Source organism: Neomonachus schauinslandi, chromosome X, assembly GCF_002201575.2.
Source record: "Neomonachus schauinslandi chromosome X, ASM220157v2, whole genome shotgun sequence".
Lineage (NCBI taxonomy): Eukaryota > Metazoa > Chordata > Mammalia > Carnivora > Phocidae > Neomonachus > Neomonachus schauinslandi.
The window spans coordinates 37,011,024-37,031,695 of record NC_058419.1 but is presented as its reverse complement, the minus strand read 5'-3'; the positions used below and the strand labels follow the sequence as shown (position 1 = coordinate 37,031,695).

The 20,672-nt window shown below is 43.7% G+C and overlaps 1 protein-coding gene across 1 annotated transcript in view; it reads left to right on the top strand.

Annotated features, from left to right (window-relative positions):
* The window catches only part of PAK3 (p21 (RAC1) activated kinase 3), a 106,184-nt gene extending 86,208 nt beyond the window's left edge, over positions 1-19,976 (top strand). Inside the window, exons 15-17 of the mRNA XM_044911971.1 lie at positions 123-319; positions 15,600-15,737; positions 19,819-19,976. Of these exons, the coding sequence (XP_044767906.1) occupies positions 123-319; positions 15,600-15,737; positions 19,819-19,908 (425 nt within the window). The 3' untranslated portion in view covers positions 19,909-19,976. The remainder of the gene's footprint in view (positions 1-122; positions 320-15,599; positions 15,738-19,818) is intronic.
* The last annotated feature ends 696 nt before the right edge of the window (positions 19,977-20,672 follow it).

Genomic DNA, 20,672 nt, shown 5'->3' with positions numbered 1-20,672 from the left:
CTAGGGAGTGGTGGAATCTCCGTGTCGAATGGAGGAAGGGACAGCCATATGTGAAAGTGACCTATTGTGGAAAAAAAAAAGAAGAAATTGAATTGATTGTAACTGACTTTTCTTCCCTGCAGCTGATTTTGGGTTCTGCGCCCAGATCACCCCCGAGCAAAGTAAACGGAGCACTATGGTGGGAACTCCCTACTGGATGGCACCTGAGGTTGTAACTCGAAAAGCTTATGGTCCGAAAGTTGATATCTGGTCTCTGGGGATTATGGCAATCGAAATGGTGGAAGGTGAACCCCCTTACCTTAATGAAAATCCACTCAGGGTAAGTCAGGAGAAAATTCGGGTACATCCTCCCTGGGAACGGGGCCAAGTGTCCTTTCTTGTCTCTACTGAAAGGGGCCAGAATGGGCTCTTTCCTGGGACAAATGACATAGAAGCTCCAAGTTATGATTCTATTTAGTTCTATGATATCTATAAATAGATTCTATTTAGATTCTATTCAATTACTGTGAGTTATTCTCAATATCTTCTAAAGTGTCCCAGCAGGTGTCCAAGTGCTTGAAGATCAGTATTTTTTTTTAAAGATTTTATTTGTTTATTTGACAGAGAGAGAGATAGCGAGAGCAGGAACAGAAGCAGGGGGAGCGGGAGAGGGAGAAGCAGGCTTCCTGCGGAGCAGGGAGCCCAATGTGGGGCTCGATCCCAGGACCCTGGGATCATGACCTGAGCTGAAGGCAGACACTTAATGACTGAGCCACTCAGGTGGCCTGAGATCGGTATTTCTAATGGCAGGGGTCTTTAAAATTTTTTAGTACAACTTTCTGCTGTTAAAAAAAAAAAAAATGCTTTTTTTTTTAAGCAAGATGTGGGAGGAAAAGTATTTTTATCACATGCCATGGTTAAATGGTCTAGGAAACACTTGCTTTATAATTACTTTAACAAAGTGAATAAATGCATTTCCAGAACACCTATAATTTTTAAATTAGATTTTGTCTCATTGTCAGTAATGATTTATTGAGCAGCAGTGGCTCGGTGGGTATTGAATGGAGCGCGAGATAGACACAGCGCCAGCCTGGTGGAATCACAAACTTAATTAGACTGTCTAGTAGAAAATGAATGGAAATAGTTGGCGTTGGGTAACTCAGTTTGCTCCTGCGGAAACAGAGGTTTGATCCTTATGTGGTCTGGTTACCTCTGCCAAGACAGGAGCTCCATTTTGGAGCCTAACCCCACCATCTTTATTCGGAGATGAGCCATGGATCATGAGAGTAAAAGGCAAAGGAGTATGGAAGAAATGCTCGCTCAGCGCAGGAGTGAGCCAGTAGCTCTTTTGTTGGGCATTGCCTAAGGGTGAGCCAGAAGCTGTGTTGTATACTTAAAGGGCATCCCACTTCCGAAAAAGGAAATATGCGCAGATTCAAATTCTACTCTCAGAACCCAAGTAGCCTACCAGCGCCAACAATATTTCGCATACTGTTTGTATCATTACCACTGAGTCTAAAATTGAATTTTACCCTTAGTATAAAAAGAATCGGCCTTGGTCAATGGTTAAGTCTTTACACGGTCAGCTTATAAAATCCACCTTCACACCAAATATATGTGGCTTTCTGTATATGTCAAGCAACCTACAAACTCATTGTCTCGTTTTTGCCGTTGAGCATTTTGTAATTGGGAGCTACAGCCCCCGTGTAGGGAGCGGGGACAGCCTCCTCCTCACCTCCTCCTATAAGTCCTCTCTGGCGCTTGGCCTCTTGTCCTAGTCCCTGTACTGATTAGGAAACAACAGAGGGGAGTGAATGCCCTAATGAATGTTACACGTTGTTGCTCTGGTCTCGTGAAACAATCTGGAAGTGAGATGTGCACATTGATTAGCTGCCTGCGGGGCTGAGTGAAAAAGAAGGGGCATTTTCCCACCGTTTGTGGGTCAGCCCTCCACGAATTTAATCAAGCCCACCCCTGACCTATGGACCGAGCGCATCAGGATAATTACTGGGGCTTATCCTTATTGTTTAACCACCTTTGCCCATTAAGAAATAGCAGTGAAAGAACACATCAGGCCTCTTGTTTCGCTGGATTTCCTCCTCTAAGTCTTTGGAGTTTGGAGGCACTAAACGGATTACGGCTATTTTGCTTTCTGCCTTCTAATGAGTAATTTACAACCTGCAAAATTTAAGGATTAAATAAATGGCGCTGTAAAGCAACTGGTCTCAGTAATGCATTTATTACCTTCTTCAGTTCCCCAATTACAATTGATCGCTCTTTAGCTGGGCTGTTAATTGTTAGAAAAAAGGAAACAAGTTTTAATCTTTATAGGCTTCTTCTAGCCTAGGATTAGAACTCATAATGAACAGCTTGTCTCTTAGAATCCACAGCCTTGTATCTAAACAAGTACTTGCAGATTAACAAGCCGCCAGGTTCAGGAAGCCTACATTAAGGCTATAACAAAAAGACCTGTCAGAAAGACCACCCTGTTGAATTCCACTGATAAGGACTTAGTCTAATTTTGCTCATTACTTTCCATGTGTGATCAACCTCCAATGACTCAATCAATCAACAGGTCCATATTGAGCCAGCCCTCTCCCTCTCTACTAGGTGCCACAAGTACTTTCTTAGTTTTGATTTCAGATATGTTGCCCTCGTGTTCACTTAAAGAAAACATAGCATCTCAAGCCGTATGCCCTTATTTGGGATTTGAAAAATGTAGTCACCAAAACCATGGAGGGGATGGAGAGAAAACGTCTAACAGGAGCCTGTAAGGAGCCTGTATTTTCTTGGATCCTGGTGACCAGGCTATGTGTAGGGGATTGGAAAATTGCAGAGCTTCAGGAGAGGTAGAAAAGAGAGGTAGGTTAGTCCTTCTTTCTTTGAAATCCTTCCAATACTACCATCCACCCACCCCTTTGGGCTTTGAGGAGGAAAGAGGGAATTATGTGGAAGGAAGACAGCATGGGTAGAATAGAGGTTAGCACGTTGTTGTGAAAAAATTTGACCCCTGTAGTCAGGCAGATCTGGCGTGTCCCAGCTCCACAACCTACAAGCTCTGTAGTGACTTTCCTTAAGTCACTTAAAACCTTTATAAACCTGTTTCCTTTGTATAAAATGAGGATACCTGTCTTGCAGAGTTAGTGTGAAAACTAAATAAAATAATGCATGTAAGTCATCTAGCACAGTGTCTAGCTCATTGTAGGAAATACGTATATACGTATTGTGTGTGTGTGTGTGTGTGTATGTGTATATAGAGAGAGACATTACATGAATAGAAAGCTGAGAAAGGAAAAAGAAAGGATCCTTAGAGTGCTTTTTCCACATTCATAAAGGGAGATTGGATTCCCCACTTCTGCAAAAACTTCCCCTTCACGCTGGCTACACTCTGATCCCCACAAAGAGTAGAGGGCTCTACAGAGTCCAGTAAAATTACAGTGAACAGGTAACACTGAACAGGACAGGTTAAAGGTGAAGATGGGCTATATCTTTGAAGGCTGTTTGCCTTTCGTTGTGGTTTTTTGCATGTGTCTTTGTTGTGTCCGTTGCAACCAAGCAAGCCCTTTGTGAATGTTGCCAGTTAACATATCATTCATGCAAGGAATTAGCTACTTCCCCCCCTAGTTATAAAGTGGTTGGGATTTTTTTTTTAATGTAAATTGCTCTGTGCTAATTGACCTAATTTACTCATAAAATGCCTTTTAAAGGTCATAGAGTTATTAACTGTACTGATGTTATGAGGTTGGTACCCTTCCAGAGACAGAGAGGAGACAAGCTTCTTCCTGTCCCCCACTGCCTGAAGTCTTTGCACTCAACGTGATTGGCCTTAAACATGTTGTTCTGTGGCCCGTGGACATTTTTAGTGCGGTCTCCAATAATAAAGTGCCTTGTTCTTTCTATTTGCCAAAATGACCGGGGTTAAAATCGAATGTCCCCTGTGGATACGCAAATCAGTGTTAGCGTTCTGCTCATCTCCCCAACTTTTTTGTTAATTGGAGATATGTTCTCTAAAACCTGTGATTATAATGACCTGATTCTAAATAAAGAGGTACAATCATCTCCATAGAGCAAATCTTGGGTTTGTTTTTCTTAGCACCAAAAGAGTGCCTCTTTATGAACTTTGCATTCACAGGTAATTGGGCTGTTCTTGTCAATGGGTTTTGATGGAATCTAGCATCTGTGAAATGTCTCTGTGACATCCAGTTGAAGTTCCTACTGGACTGTGGGTGGATCCCTTTTTTATGTGTACTTTTCCAAACCTTTATCCTACTTGAAATGAACGTTCAACATATGTTGTCTTTCAGCCCTCACTTTAAACATTGACAAAACGGTAGCAAATATTGGCTATTTGGAAGACAGTTCTTCATATTAATAAGAGACCTCTGAATGCTCAAAACACTAGTATAGTGTGTAAACCACTGATTCTCTACCAGTGGGTCTACTCCTTGGTTGTGCATTGGAATCACTTGCAGAGCTTGAAGAACCAATGATGTCAGGTTCCCACACCAAGGACTGAACTAGAAACAAAGCTCTGTGGCAAGGCCTTTCTAGAACCCTGTCTAAACTGGAGAACAATTCTTCATCAGCCCTCTTTGAGCATGGTGGTTCAACCAAAAAAGAGCACACTCTTATTCGGTCCACATTTCTCCATTTCATATATATATATATATATATCACTCTGTCAAAGCCTTGTCGAAATCCTGATGCACTCTACAGTGCACTCTACGGCATTCTCTGGCTTAGCAGTCCAGGAACACTATCAAAGAAATGGCACTAGCTCAGCAGGTACACTCATGATACTCCATTTCTTTTCCAATTTTACTTATTAAAAATAGAGTTGATTGTTAAATGTGCGAGCCGCTGAGTACATAGCACATATTGGTGATAATAAAGCTATCAGTCTGACTACTCATGATTAGGAGTGCATTTCCTGTATGGCCAGAGAGAAGGGAGGGCAGGAATCTAAAATCATCAGCCCTATTGTCTACACTGCGAGGCTTCTTAGTCTCCCTTTATGCACACTTAAAGCACTACACAAATACTATTTTTTTTTTTTACTATCGAACTAAGGAAATTCTGGTTAGCTTCTATGTCTAGAGAAGGGAGTTAAGCAGAAGGGAATCTCTAGCAACTAAAAAACAGCAACTAAGGGCCAAAGTGTTTTTAGCTCCTCCAACCACTGGAACCTGTGTTGTGGATTGGAATGTCTGGGTTTGATGGCGCGTGCTCATTTGGAATTAAAGTCAGACATAAACTTCCTGAGTGCCAGAGAAGCAAGCATACTTTGCTAGCACTCAGTCAATATTGTTTTGAATGTATTTCAGGAAGAGCTGGGAGCAGTCCCTTCTTTTTCCATAAACCACTATGGAACAGCAAGGTTTATTGATGGTTTGTTGACACTCCTCCTACTTTAAGGGCAAACCTATGCCTGAGAGGAGGGGGCTGTTGGGACAACAGCAACTAAAATAATTATAGAACAGTAACAGGGTTTCTTTTTAATCAGAAAAAAAATATTGCCTGTCGAAGGATAGACAGCTCTTAAGAATCATTGGTTGTCAGGAATTTAGCATAGGAAAATGGGACCTAGCCATAGGAAAACTGCAAGTCTCATTTAGATTGTAATTCAGAAGCAGACATCTCAAACTGGTGAGTTACGACCCAGAAGACAGCCAAAGAAGAAATTGATTCCACAGCAACTAAAACCTGAGACTCTGACCAGGCAAAGACGAGGGAAAGAAAGGTTAAAAATGGGGTGACCAGGGGCCTACTGTTGGCCAAGACTGATATGCCCTTATCCTAATATCATCTTATCATTCCTCAGTATACTTAAAGCATGACTTGGGAATAAGCCAAGGATGCATAGACCTATTGCCCTAATAGGTACCAGACCTAGAATGAAGTAGTTAGGTCCCTCGAAATCAGAGTCCCTTCTAAATAGACAAATCACGGAGTATGATGATGGGCATCTGCCTAGTGAAATGCCCACTGGCATGCTTGATCCTATGGCCTTTTAAATCTGTGTTTTTGCCAAGGAAAAACGGACTTCCCCAAGAATATCCAGGTTCTCTTGATAACTAAAGATCATTTCTGACTTTTGTCATCATTTGGAACTATACTTTTTCCAACCTGGTTGCAGCATCATTTTAGAAGGCCCTTTGCATTCGGATAAAAGGATACTCTGAGAAGTCTTACCTGAGCCTCTCAGCAGAGAAAGTTTAACTTGATGAAGGCAGTCTTACCTCTGTAGCTGGGAGGGGCAAAGGGCTAACATCATCCGAAGAACCAGGCTGATCTTTTTGCTGCTTCTTGCTCCTTCCTCCCTCCCTTCCTTCCCTCCTTCTACCCTTTTCCTCCAACTCCTCCTCCTCTTCTTCTTCTTCCTCCTCCCCTTCTCCTTCTCCTCCTTCCATAAGGAATTGCCCTAGTGCTTAGATGGCAAAATTCATCATTGCTTTTCATCCAGGAATGGCCAATAAATGTGAGAGGATGAGACAAAGAGCTTTTTAGTGTCTCTACCAGCTGTATACATTATGTGACTTGACGAGCGAATCCTATTTCCAGGTCTGCCAGTCAGGAACTCCATGACCTTGCACAGGTTACTTCTTGCTGGGCCCCCATCTCCTTAGCACTTAAAACAAGTGGAAGTTGATGAGATTATTGGTCGCCAGTGGACTTCACAAGGCCCTAGAATTCTGTGGAGCTCCTTGAGCTTTAAGGGCCCAAGGGGGAGGTCACATGGCTCTTGGTTCCACCAACACAGGGCCTCTTTCATTTGTTTTCTGTATTGGGCTTCCACCTGAGCATTACTTAAATAAAAGGAGAAACTCATGGGTCTCTTACTCTGTGTTCTTAGGCTGTAGATAGGCTCCAGCCTTCCTTGACTACCAGAAGAGCTGTGGTTTGAGTGGGTGTTGTCTTTAGGAGTGCTTTCACGGAAGTGATCTCCAGGAAATAGCTCAGAGATGTCTCTCTCATCACCTCCCAACTAAATCTGTGTCCCATAAAGAAGGAAGATCCCCCTTTTCCTACCAAAGACACTTGATCAGGATGGGAATGAAACCTGCTGCAGTGGGGACCGGGCTGCCCCACTCTGATAGGACTCTTGGGGAGAAACCTAGAAAAAGCACCACGGTGATAGAAATGCTACAGGAATCCATAATCCTCACACTCTGGGGTGTGAGGGGAAGAATCAATTCTATGTTATCGGGTGCAGTGCTTTTCACCTGATGAACTGCTTATAAAGTAGCAGTTGAAACCAGTTTATGTGAGCAGTCTGTGTGACTCACAGATCATGCCACAGTCGGGCCATTTTGATCCTAATACAGTCATTTGGAAAAGCCCCAAAGACTCAGGGAGTTGGTCCCTGCCTGCTCTCATATTCTGAAATGAGATATGAGCAAATGTGTGGTGTTCTGTGGTACCTTAGAACCAGAAATTCGATGTGGGTTGAAGAGAAAATGGGAGGTGAAGAAGTTGGCCTATCAAAACTGTAAGCAATGCTTTGAGAAATTTTATGTGGAACGACCAGAGAAATGGGGCAGTAGCAGCAGAATGGGACCTAGGATCAGGTGCCCTTGGCCTCCCCGATTCTTTAGCCTTTGTCTTCATTTCCTTTCCTCAGTGTCCCACCAGCCACCTTCTCTCCCCATTGTCATTTGGCTCCTGTCCTTGCCCTGTGTTCATCTCCCCTTGCTTCTCGCAGCTTTTCTCCTCCACCTCCAGCTCCATTTTGCTTCACTTCTTGTTTGTGTCTATGCCTACCCCCATTCCCACTTCTAGATCCCCTCTGGTTTCCAACCTTGGGTTGCTGCTCGGGCTGCCCAGGGTTTCGTCCTGAGGACACGTCGCCTGCTCCGTGTTTCTTGACAAGCACTATTAATCCTGAGAGATCAGAATGAGCACACCCATTGTCAGAGTTATCTGGTCTTTATTTTCTGGCCATGGCCAGTCCTTGATGCTTGAAGGGAGCGCTCTAAAGCTAGGCCGACACCTAATCAGTCAGTGGTACCGAATTACTTTTTGCCATCAACCTGTAAGGGTTGAGATCTGTAATAGGTTCATTTTAAATGACTTTTTAAGGATTAAACAACAACAAGCACTACAACCACCACCCCCCACCTTGTTTGGGTGACAGATGAGGACTACTATGCAAGACAAGTAGGGAACAAAATTACTCCATGTTGCTTATTCAGTTATCACACTGGACTGTTGGGATAAATAAGTCAATGTATGGAAGAAAACATTAGTTATAATATAGTCACTTCATTTTGCACATTTGGTCCCATTCACTTTCTTCTTAGAAAGGAAGAAATGTAAGGAAGGAAGGAAGAAAAGAAAGAAAGAAGCATTAGGGCCTTTCATGAAATCCGTAAACACATCAGAGGCGGCAGTATGCTCTGGCCTTTGACCTCTGAAATCCCAGGTCCTGAGTAAACTAAGCCATAAGGTGTCAAGTCACTCGTTGCCAAATCACTCTCGTAAAACACTCAAAGGTAGTTGGAAATTCTAAAATGAGAAAGGAACCAGGACAACAGGAGGTTGCAGGCAACAACCAGAGTACAAGCTGCTTAGAAACTCTCAACATAGATATAGACCTCGGGGAATATAGTGTGAAACCCTCTAATTGGGGACCTGCCCTTGTTCCCCACTTCTAAACAAGTGGAGAACGATTGACCTCAAGAGGGTCTGTTTCCTCTGTAGAGGTAGAGGTGAAGTTGCTGACTGCCTCATTTCTTGAAGAGCCCTTGTCTGCCTCTGCTAGGAGAATTCCTTCCTCAGATACTGGGAACAGTGTGAGGCGGTATATGCTGCGGTCAAGAGCATGGACTCTGGACTCACATTCCCGGGATTCATTGCTAGCTGTGTGATACTGGACAAGTTATATTAGTCCCACAGCCCTCATTTCCTTCATCTGTTCATTGGGGGCCGTAATCAAGTCTACCTCAGGGCGTTGTTGTGTGGATTAAGCCACCTGATAGAAATCACTGAATAAATGTTAGCTTTTAATACTTTCCATGGACATAGTATTTATAAAGATACTGAGACAGAGATGAATAGCCCTCTCGGTCTTATAGTTGGGTTAGATTGTTTTTTAAATTTTTGTTGGCTAGGTTGGGAGCCTGTTCACCATGTATAACATAATTTCCATAGGAAAATGTGTTTTGGGTCCCAAATATTCAACTTAGAAAGAAATGTTTGTACCACACCCTATCATCTTTGTAAATTGAGTCTTTATATCGGTGCCGGAGCCTCTCATGGTTACTAACATATTGCCATGTTAAGTCTTCTGGTTTGTTTTCTAGCATCTTAATCTTTATAAAGTATTATAATGAACTTAAGTCACAAACTGAAGCTTTTTAATTAAATGGTTAGTCCTGTTGCAAAACTGCCTTAATGAAAATTTATTGGGCACATATGGATTGTTTGGGGGCCTCCTTGGAGAAATGTGGTAACTTCTAAGATGACTGCATTGATCTTTTTTAACTGAGGAAATTGCCAATGAGGTCAATTGAATTATTCCTTCAACCGGGTAGAATAGTTTTCTCTGAGGACTTAGGTAAATTTTAGTTGCACCTCGGGGTCAGTGAAAACTATGATGTTTATGTGTGATTGCCAAGAGATTTAGAGTTATTATTAAGAATTCCAGAACATCAGGGCTGCCTGGGTGGCTCAGTCGGCTGAGCTTCTGACTCTTGGTTTCAGCTCAGGTCATGATCTCAGGGTTGTGAGTTCGAGCCCCGAGTCAGGCTTCACGCTCCGCAGGGAGCCTTCTGAAGAGTCTCTCTCTCTCCCTCTCCCTCTGCCCCTCCTGCTTATGTGAGCTCTCTCTCTCTCTCTCTCTCTCTCAAATAAATAAATAAAATCTAAAAAAAAAAATTTCAGAACATCAGAAACTTACAGGTAATGTGTATGTCAACATGAAGAAAGCCACCATTTTTGGCCCCAAGGTGGACTTTCTAACATTATAAACAAGGACAGTAGGTCCCAGGGCCTGCATTGCCTCGCTGGGGGAATCAAACAGATCTTGTTTAATGATTTAGCAAAAGATTAATAAAGAGCGCCTTCTCTGTGCAAGATCGGTCAGAGGAGACTCCATTTCTGAACTATGTTTCAAGTTCCAGAGACTATCATTCTCTCACCTTTCTCTCTGGGTTTGCCGGCCCAGCAGATTATCATGTTGTGGCCATCTTTCTCCAGTTTTCCCTCCCTTTGATACCATCCCCTTCCATACTGTGCTCCTGGAGCTCTTTTCCTTCTGCCACACTGATGGGCGGGTCATCAGAAGTTACCACGTGCCAGGCCTCTGCGACTCAGAAAAGGTGCTTTGCTCATTCTCTGTGTATCTTCTTTTTTTTTCTTCCGTGTGTCTTCTTATATGTTTAATAGTTCCCTTTAGGTTCTGAGCTGTAGTACTTTGTGTATATCCAAGTCTGTGATAGTCCCAGCTCAGTGAAATTGATTCCAACATTTTGGTTCTCATTTCATTCAGCAACAAAAACATTTACTGGGCACCAGTTTGGGGCCAGAGATGCCCATGACACAATTCCTACCTTCACAGTCCAGGAAGGCAAGCCTGGCACCAAGCCACAGGTGTTCACAATACAATGTGAAAATGGATGTCTGAACTAAACAGTTAACGGTGGCTCAAAGGAGGGAACGGCTAACTCGATCTGCAGGGTAACCCATGCTCCCAGTTTGCTTGGCTTCACTACTAAAGCCGGGAACAGTCCCCAGAAAACCAAGGTGGTTGGTCACCCTCTGTGTCTGGGAGAGATGGAGAAGCCTTTAAAGAGGAAATGCCATGTGAACTAGAGCTTAAAGGGCAAAGAGAAGTTCACCAGGCATTTCAGGGAAATGGGGCCAGCGTGGTAGGGAGATTTAATAGGAGAGTGAAATTGGCTGTAGTATGTGAGCTTTGGCCAATGTAGGTCCCTAGGTGGGGGCAGGGGAAGAAGGGCACACACCGAGGACGACAGACGTGGCCAGGGTCCCAATCATGGAGGACTGTGCATGCCACGCCCAGGGATCATGACTGTGTCCTGTGGACCGCTGGTTTTCAGACGACTGTAGCGAGCCCTTGGTTCAAATGAAGCCTTGCTCAGAAGCAGAGAGAAATAGAGAAAAAAAGGAAAATGTCTCTGATTGAAACAAGTGTAGGCACAGGCTCCCAGAGTCTTTACAGTGTATCTCCCTGCCCTGCCTCTTTTCCTTCTTGGCTGCCCTGGAGGGGAATTTTGGGGGAGTCCAGTAGGAAAACCACATGCATGGATCACGGGGGCTGGGGTGGGGGGTGCCAACAAAGAGCTCTAACAGACAGCTCATTTTCTTTGAGTTTTTTTCCCTAACTCAGATAAAACCCAAATGTGATCCCTCACGCCTCGATCTCTTTTCCCTCGATCTTTCCTCATGTACGACTTGACTTTGCTAGTAAAAGCCTTTTTGCCGTGACTGTTGTATTGACTGCAACTGTATTTGTCCCCCACAGCAGGGCAGAGGGTAGCAATTTTCTTTTTACAAAGATAGTACCCAGCTTACACACAGGACGTGTTCCAAAAGTTCATTTTTAAGTTAATCATTTGGAACTCAGAGTGCAGTTTCCCATAGAAACAGCATTATGCGTGGTGAATACGTTCCCAGGCCATCCCACAAAGGCCAGTTTAGCCCCTAATATAACTGAAAGTGTGGATTTTTTGCAATGGAAATTAGTTGGAAATAATACTGTTGCAATTAAAACGAAAACAATAGCTGGAAAAAAAATCGTGTGGGTTTTTGTTTCCTTCAAGGGGTAGGACTTGATGAAAAGCAGGTTTAATCCTTGGAAGACAGAAAGACATAGATGAGGAGTTCTGTGTAAGTTTGGCTGGCACAACTTCTTACATTTATTTTTTCAGTAATGTTTTGGAGGGTTTTTTAAAAAAATAATAAAAGCTATCGTGTCTGTTGTAGAAAATTTGGAAAATCGAAAAATATGTTTGAAAACTGAAGTCACAAGTAATCTTTCCAGCCAGAGAGAACCACTGTGAACATATTGGTGTGTTTTCCTTTCGACCTTCTCCTGAGTATGTGTATTTTTTCATCGAGCCAGCAGTTAACAGAAATACTGTTTGATGTTTTACAAAGTTCTTCAGAATGATCTAGTGTTGAGTAGAAGGCAGTCTTGCGGTTTGACACCTAGACTGGGGGGCGAGGGCGTTGGAAGCAAATCGGCACCAATCAACCGGGAGGGGGTCCTCTTGTTAGGCTACCAACTGAGGCCCCCCGCACCCCCCAGCAAACACCAGAGTCATTCTTTTTTTTTTAATGTTTTATTTATTTATTCATGAGAATCAGATAGAGAGAGAGAGGCAGAGGCAGAGGGAGAAGATGCGGGGCTCGATCCCAGGACCCTGGGATCATGACCTGAGCCGAAAGCAGACGCTTAACCATCTGAGCCACCCAGGTGCCCCAGAGTCGTTCTTTTGGTAGAAATTCAGAAAAGGACATCCGTTCTCTGTGAAGTGCTGTAGAGGTTCATGGCACTGGCTCCTTAAGCTGATTCCCCATCAGATCACAGAGCTTTCTGCTCCTGTGCTCCTGTGTATCACCAGCCCTACTCAGGCTGCACAACTATGATGAAGGTCATTTGTAAATTCCCAAGTGGAATGGAAAGAGGGGCATGCATTTCCTGAGGTAATGAGGCGTGAGCTAAAGAGAGGTGAGGAGGATTATGCGTACTCATGAGGAATGAGATTATGTGGAGGACAATGTATTGAGCCACAATGGTGAAAGAAAGGTGGGGAAATGAAAGCATGTAAGCATGCAGGCAGACCCAGGGAGCGTGGAAAAGGAGAAAAGAGAGGGGTGTGTGTGTGTGTGTGTGTGCGTGTGTGTGCACGCAGGCGCACACGGGCGTGCTTAGGACCAGGCCTGGCTACAGAGCAGATAACAAAGCAAGCAAAGGACAGTGAGCGTGGCAGAATTGTGGCCAGCGGAAATAAGACAGTTTTAAGAGGAGGCAGCAAATGTAATGTGCATGGCCAGCAATTTTCTTTTAATAAGGGAACAAAGACAGTTTGTGAGGACAGGTGCTTCGAGCGCTAATCGTCCAAGAACGAAAACACCCTGTTTGAACTTAATGTAATATATCTGCTGTGATTGTGCACCATTTGACTTTGCCCGATTGATGATTTCCTAAAAAGAGTTTATAAATGCATTCCTTTTTCATACTGGCTTTTTTTTTTTTAGTCAAGACTAGATGTGCAACTGACTTGTATTTTTGGCATGGAAGTCCCAATAGCTGCCCTGTGCATTTGCTGTGCATCAGCGAAGGAACTGAAAATCAGAAAGGAGTGAGGGGTAGGGGGAAAGAAGGTGTTGGTTTGGAGGGGGCTGTATTTACATGTGGGTTTTTTTTTAATGTACTGGGGGGAAACCAGAAAGTTTCATCGTACTCTGTAGAAACATACGCCATTGAAATTCTCAGCCATCACCACGTTAGAGAATCTCGCTCTATGGGATTCTGTGGCTCTCGTGTCTGGTGAGCTTACAATGCAGAGATTCTGGGTTAAGTGGGCTCCAAGTCCTGGGCTAGTGGTTCTCAATGTTGGCTGTAAATTGGAATCTCCTGGAGAGCTTAAAAATCACCGAGGCCTGCCTTTCATCCCCAAAGACTTTGACTTCATTGGTTTGGGGGTGAGAACTGAGCACGTGGATCTTTTAAATCTCCCCAGGTGATTCCTGTGTGCAAGCAAGTCAGAACCTCTAGTTTTGCCCATTGCTTTAATTACCCAGGTGGATTAAACCAGTTCTCAAAGTGTGGTCCTGGAACCAGCAGCTTCAGCATTAACAGGGAACTTGTTTGAATGCAAATTCTTTGGGCCCCTTTTCAGATTTACTGACTCAGAAACTCTAGGGGTGACCTATGAATCTGTTTTAACAAGCCTTCTAGATGACTCTGATGTGTCCTAGAGGTTGACAGCCACTGGATGAAACAGCCCCTCCTAACCCTAAGTTTCTAGGCAGGAGGAGCGATGACCCTACCAGCTGATGAAAACTGGTCCAAGAAAGGACTTTGATAGAAATACTTATAATAATAATAGTAGGAGCCATGGTGGGCAAAGGGAAAAGGGGGTTGGGGTAGTGGGCATAATAATTTGCTACAAAGCCCAAGCAAGTTCAGGAGGGAGCATGGCTTCATAACAGTTACGGCGTTGGTCACCTCGGCAGACAGAACCCTGGTGGCAATACCTGTAGGGAAAATTACTTATCCTTCAAAACCCCGTTCAGATGCCAACCTCCTCTGTGAAGCTTCCTCTGAGCTCTAGGGTAAATTGCTTCCTCCTTGTATTTACTTAACACTTGCTCTATCCCTCCATTGGCTTCTTTCTCACTGTATTGTAGCTACTTACATCTCGCTCCCTCACTCAATTGTGTGATCTTTGAAAGCAGGGCATTCTCTTACTCATCCTTGGGTCACCAGTGTCCAATACAATACCTGATACAATGCCCTAGAATTGTTTGTTTTGAGGAGGCATGAGGAATGGCCACCTCGCTTTGGCCATCTTGAGCTTTCAAAAGATGGGTTTACCTTTGTGAATTAATCGGGCACCTGGGTCTGGCTCTCTCCCTGGAGGCTAGGGCCCTTGATTCCATCAGCATGCAGTGAGTCTGTCCATGTCTCTCAGGGGCGGCCCTACAGAACAAAGATCTCAGAGATCTATTAGCAACTGGTTATTTTTACAGAAGGATACATAATCGTCAGGTTCCGGGACTTCTAATGGCAACTTGTCTCATATTTTCTCTTAGCACAGGTAGACCTTCATGAGCAATCTCCTTATCCTCTATAGGGATACATCTGCCACAGGACGAAAGCACCTGACTCTTTGGGTCTCACAGGTTCCTTTTCATCCAGGCCCTATGATCCTCTGGTTCTTTGTGCTTCTCTAATTCTGTAATGTACTCTGTTCATCCCTGGTCTGCTCACCGACATTCTTCAAACAAGATAAACACTTAGTAAATTACAATCACTTTTGTCACTGCGCCTTCTGGAGGTTGTACGCAGGCCAACGTGTTCCCCACGTCTTTACAGTCACAGATGCACAGGCTTAATTTCCTAGGTGGTTAATCACACATTCATTACAAATGGATTTGTACCGCCTTAACTCTCAAAGGACAATCTTATAACTTTATTTCCAAGGTTTTTGGGGGTGGGGCCCCTCAATGTCACCTCAGTTGCTGCCAAGAGGAACGATTTCTCAATGTTATAGAAACTTTGAAATATATGACAGTGTCATTCTCTAAAATGGAATTTTTTTTTCTTTTTTTTTATTTATTCATTTGAGAGAGAGAATGGGAGAGAGAGCACGAGAGGGGGGAGGGTCAGAGGGAGAAGCAGACTCCCTGCTGAGCAGGGAGCCCGATGCGGGACTCGATCCCGGGACTCCAGGATCATGACCTGAGCCGAAGGCAGTCGCTTAACCAACTGAGCCACCCAGGCGCCCTAAAATGGAATTTTTAAGACCCAGAGTATAAACCGGAAGAAACTGGATTTGTACCTTCTGTGCCAACTCACGATCCTAATTTGTATGTGCTGAATGGATTTTTCCGGGTTTTTTTTTTTCTTTTTCTTTTTTTTCCTGTAGGCATTATATCTGATAGCCACTAATGGAACCCCAGAGCTCCAGAATCCCGAGAGACTGTCAGCTGTGTTCCGTGACTTTTTAAATCGCTGTCTTGAGATGGATGTGGACAGACGAGGATCTGCCAAGGAGCTTTTGCAGGTGAAAATAAAATAGGACAATTACAAAGAGAGAGTGATTATATTGAGCTTTTCCATCTCAACGTGTGACAGTAAGAGCTGTGTCAAGAGATGTCTAGTTTGAGTTGGGCTGTACCCATTTGATTTTAGGCCACAGGCACATAAGTATGGACATGCATCTAAGACAAGATTGATTGGCATGTTGCCCTTCTTCTGAGAAGGTGGCGCTTTAATCTGTAAATCTCTTTTGTTCTTCCTGGAGTCTTATTTTGCGAGGAAAAAGAAAACTGTGAACCTCTGGTGTTGCTGTTTTGTTCTAAACTTTACTTGTGCCCCTGGATGTTGTATGCAGGTGCTCTTGGCCGGAGGTAATTCTCTACATAACTATGCAATTATTTCCATGGCATTTGCTACCCTAATGCTTTACTGGTCAAAGCCCCTTTGCTTGTGATGCCAAATGGCAGGCACCTGCTTGCCTGGGTGAGTACCATCCAGTGGTGAGTGCCTCTGTAACCATTTGTCCTTTTCATGGCTCTCAGGGATTCGTCTATCTGATGATCATGAGTACCGATTGTGTGCCAAATTCTTTACACATATTATCTCATCTAATTCTGAAAACAACTCTATAGGGTAGGTGGGATTATCCCACGTTACAGATGTAGAAATTGAGGCTTACACAGCCATCGAGTGGCAGAACTGGGATTTGAGCCCTGGATTTTCTGACCCTCCCCCGAACAAACACACAAACCGATTTAGAGGAAAAAAAAAATATATGCTTATATCAATAAAGTAACACATGCCCAGGACGACACATAGATATACTCCAGTGCTGGGGACTTTTCCTCGGGGACATGTATCAAGCCTGTAACATCTAAAAACAGTGACTGCGTATTCTCTCTGTGACTTCGAACACTTAATCCAGTTAAACACAAGGTGCAACATTTGGTTATCTAGTGTGTTAACCCCAGACTCAGTCTGTTCCAGGCAAAAAAAGAAATAAAATCATTCCTCTTGCTCCCGAACCCCCTCCAGACAGAGAGCCACACCCGGGTCAAAAATATCCCACCCCGACCCAAATCACACCTGGAATAAACTGATTTCCAGGAATCAAAGAGGCTACACCTTCGCTTTTCTGCTGTGAGCATTTCACAGGCTGTCCCACGGGCTTGAATTTCAAATCTGCAATGGCCCTTCATTGATCCCCTCTTTAAGCCGGCTTCAAATCACAGATGAAAAAAGCTGAACTTTAGAGTGCCTCGTCCCCACATCTCTTCACTCCTCCCACCACCCGCAGACACATCCTGATACATGTTCCAAGGAGAAGTGATGAGATGGGTTCTCTTAATGTAACTATACAGTTACATAGATCATTGAGTCAGTTACCTAGTCAGTTCCTTCCCCGACAGTACTTGGATCTGAACCAGTCAGCTAAGTAATGCAAAACTATATTTTGAGTCTAAATTGAATAGTTTGTTGCCTCTTTTCATTTTACATGTTAGCAATAACCTGGGTATCACCCAAAGTCCATCGAACACTGTTCTCCGACTCCAGCCTGTCACTGCCCATTTCAGGGGCTAGAAAACAGAGGGATGCATGACATTCACCCCCCTAGAAGGCTTGAGAAAAGACACGGGCCTTGAGTATTTGTGTGCCTTTCTGTATGGCCTAAGTCAAGTCTCTGTGCATCAACTGATGTTTTTTGAGCAACTTCAATGTGCAGGGCTCACTGCAGTGGGTGATACAAATCTTAGAGGCATGGTTCCTACTCTCCAGAAGTTCACAATGTCCTTGGGTATATGAAAAAAACAACACAAGGTTTTTTAAAGACTCATTCAAACCCAGTGGCTATTCAAACAATAAATGCCATGGTTAATTAGAGAAATACCTGTATGGGTGATGGTGATGAGAAAGTGTCTGCAAACAGGAAAGAGTTCTGCCGAGTCTTGAAGGACAGAGCAGCTTTAACTGGCTGAGGTAAACAAGGGAAGGGATTTCAGGTGGAAGGATTATAGTGTGACCCAAGCCATGGAGGAGGCAAGGTTGAAGGGAACAGAAAATAAAGCGGACAGCCGAAGTAAAGAGGTCCAGTCAGGAGGCTGTAAGAGATACGGCCATAGAGGGCCTTGAACACCAGGCTATAGAGCTGGGGGGCTGTAGCCAGTGGGGAAACCCTGAACATATCTGAGGGACACCTGGCAACAGCTTTGTATAGGAAGGTGAATCTGGTGGAATACAATAAGAATTAGCAATGGGACAAAATGGCAGCAGGAAGATCAAGGAGGACTTACGGCTACAGTTGAGGGTTCAGTTGATTCGGGCTGAACTAAGGAAGGCAAGAGATAACGGTGGAGGGCATTGAGAAGAAAGGACTAGGTAGGTGATTACATGTAGAACATAAGGGAGAAGAAGACAAAAGCGACTTCAGAATATCAAACCAATGGCAGCATGCAGTAAAAGCAAAAATGATGGAGGATAATACCATGGCTAACATTTCTTAGCCTCTGTGTAGCTTACAAGGAACTGTCACTTACTTACCTCATCTAACCATCATAATAAGCAGAAGAGAGACTTGAACGTAGGTGCTGCGCAGATTCCACAGCCTCTGCAGCTTACATCACACAGGAGTACCCTGTGCGAGAGACTTTTTAACATACCTTTTTAAATGTTGATTTCAAGGGGACGGAAGGACATTCGGAAGGAGATACCCAGCAGGCAGTTGGAGAGATAGGACCAGACTTCAGGGAAGGGATCAGGTCACACCGTATTGATTTGGGAGTCATCCCCATTAATCTGATGAGAGGTCAAAACCATGAAAGAAAGTGAGCTCTCAGAGGAATTAAGTTAGAAAAAGAACAGGATGAGCGCTGAGTTCTGGGAGGTGGGAGGAGGAAGGGAAAGTGGGGAAGAAGATAGAAGGGGAGGAGTCAGTGAGCGTGCACAGGGAAGGGAACCAAGACTGTGGAATGTCACAGGCCCCCAACAAGGAAAACATTTCAAAAAAAGAAGGGATGTTCATTTGTATTACATACTGCAGAGGGGCCAAAAGAAAAATGGTGGAGGCACAGCTCCATCCGGGGTTTAGCAGTTGAGAAGCCATTGGCTTCAGGGTCAGGGGCCACCAAAGACACTTTTTCAAGCAGGAGAGCTGCCCCAGATAAATGCATCAGTTTGAGAAAATCAGCAAACGAGACTGTTGCAAACCTAGTGCGATTTTCGCAAGACCCCTACTCCGAGTTTCTGGCTCTACCAGTCAGCTGTCAGAGGATTTCATGACACTGAATGACAGGAACATCAGAAGGCCAAAGCTGGCACGATTTTTTTTTAAATTTTATTTTATTATGTTATGTTAGTCACCATACAGTATATCATTGGTTTTTGACGTGGTGATCCATGATCCGTTTTCGTATAACACCCAGTGCTCCATGCAGTACGTGCCCTCCTTAATACCATCACCAGGCTAACCCATCCCCCCACGCCCCTCCCCTCTAAAACCCTCCGTTTGTTTCTAGGAGTCCATAGTCTCTCATGGTTCGTCTCCCCCTCTGATTCCCTCCCTAAACATTTTTCCCTTCCTTCTCCTAATGTCCTCCATGCTATTCCTTATGTTCCACATATGAATGAAACCATATGATAATTGACTTTCTCTGCTTGACTTATTTCACTTAGCATAATCTCCTCCAGTCCCATCCATGTTGATATAAAAGTTGGGTATTCATCCTTTCTGATGGCTGAGTAATATTCCATTGTATATATGGACCACATCTTCTTTATCCATTCGTCTGTTGAAGGGCATCTTGGCTCTTTCCACAGTTTGGCTATTGTGGACATTACTGCTATGAACATTGGAGTGCACATGGCCCTTCTTTTCACTACATCTGTGTCTTTGGGGTAAAGACACGAACAGACACTTCTCCAAAGAAGACATACAAATGGCCAACAGACACATGAAAGCTGGCACTATTTTTAATAAAATCAGGTTTAATTGGATGCTAAAGGTACATTTATTTGAGTGAAAAAAGGGCTGCTTCTTGAGAATGTAAGGTAATACACTTGTTGGAGGAAAGGATTCCAGTAATTCCTCTTTTTTTTCCCCCCTTTTGTAGCATCCATTTTTAAAATTAGCCAAGCCTCTCTCCAGCCTGACTCCTCTGATTATCGCCGCAAAAGAAGCGATTAAGAACAGCAGCCGCTAGGACCGCGAGGCCTACCCTCCACCATCTCCCTCCTGAGTAAGACTGAACTGAGACGCTGCTGCGGAAAAGATGGAAGAAAAGACAGTCAAATAGGGGTGGGGGCGATCTTTAACTTTCAAATGAATAGAAACTTCTTATAAGCCTTTTTCCTACTCCCTCGGATTATGTAATTTATTTGTAAGCCTGAACCGCAGCCCGAGCAGGGCAGCAATGTCCAAGTGGCCACAAGCGGTCACTTCTACCGTGAAGCGAAAGAGCCAGTAGTGAATCCCCTCATTTTGTGCATTCACTTTGAAGAAAAAAAGGGTTTCTCAAAGATGCACACTCCCTCTTCATAGTGTCGTGTTCGTTTTTAAGTTAGAGAGTAGTCCCTCTTGCATTCGAACCTCCTTCAAAACTCCTTACCCAATGTGATGTTTTTCACTTGCATTGTCATTAGATGTCCAGGAAAAAAAAAAAAAGACGTCAAAAAAAATTTTTTTTAAAAAAGAAAGCAAAAAACAAAAAGCAAAAACAAAACAAAACAAAAAAAACACAAAACAAAACAAAACAAAACAAAAAAAATACCCCAGAGCAAGTACTGTGTGAACATGTGGAAGTCCATGCCCTCATAGAGTTACAATTTTTTATTCTTCTTCTATAGTGGTGGCTTGGTTTGTGTACCTGTTTTTCTGCATTTGTATTGGAAAAGGTTTCTTTTAAGGCATTTTTCCAAAAGCAGAGAGGAATATGTGTGTTCAGGAAGGGCTTTTAAAAACTGTCTA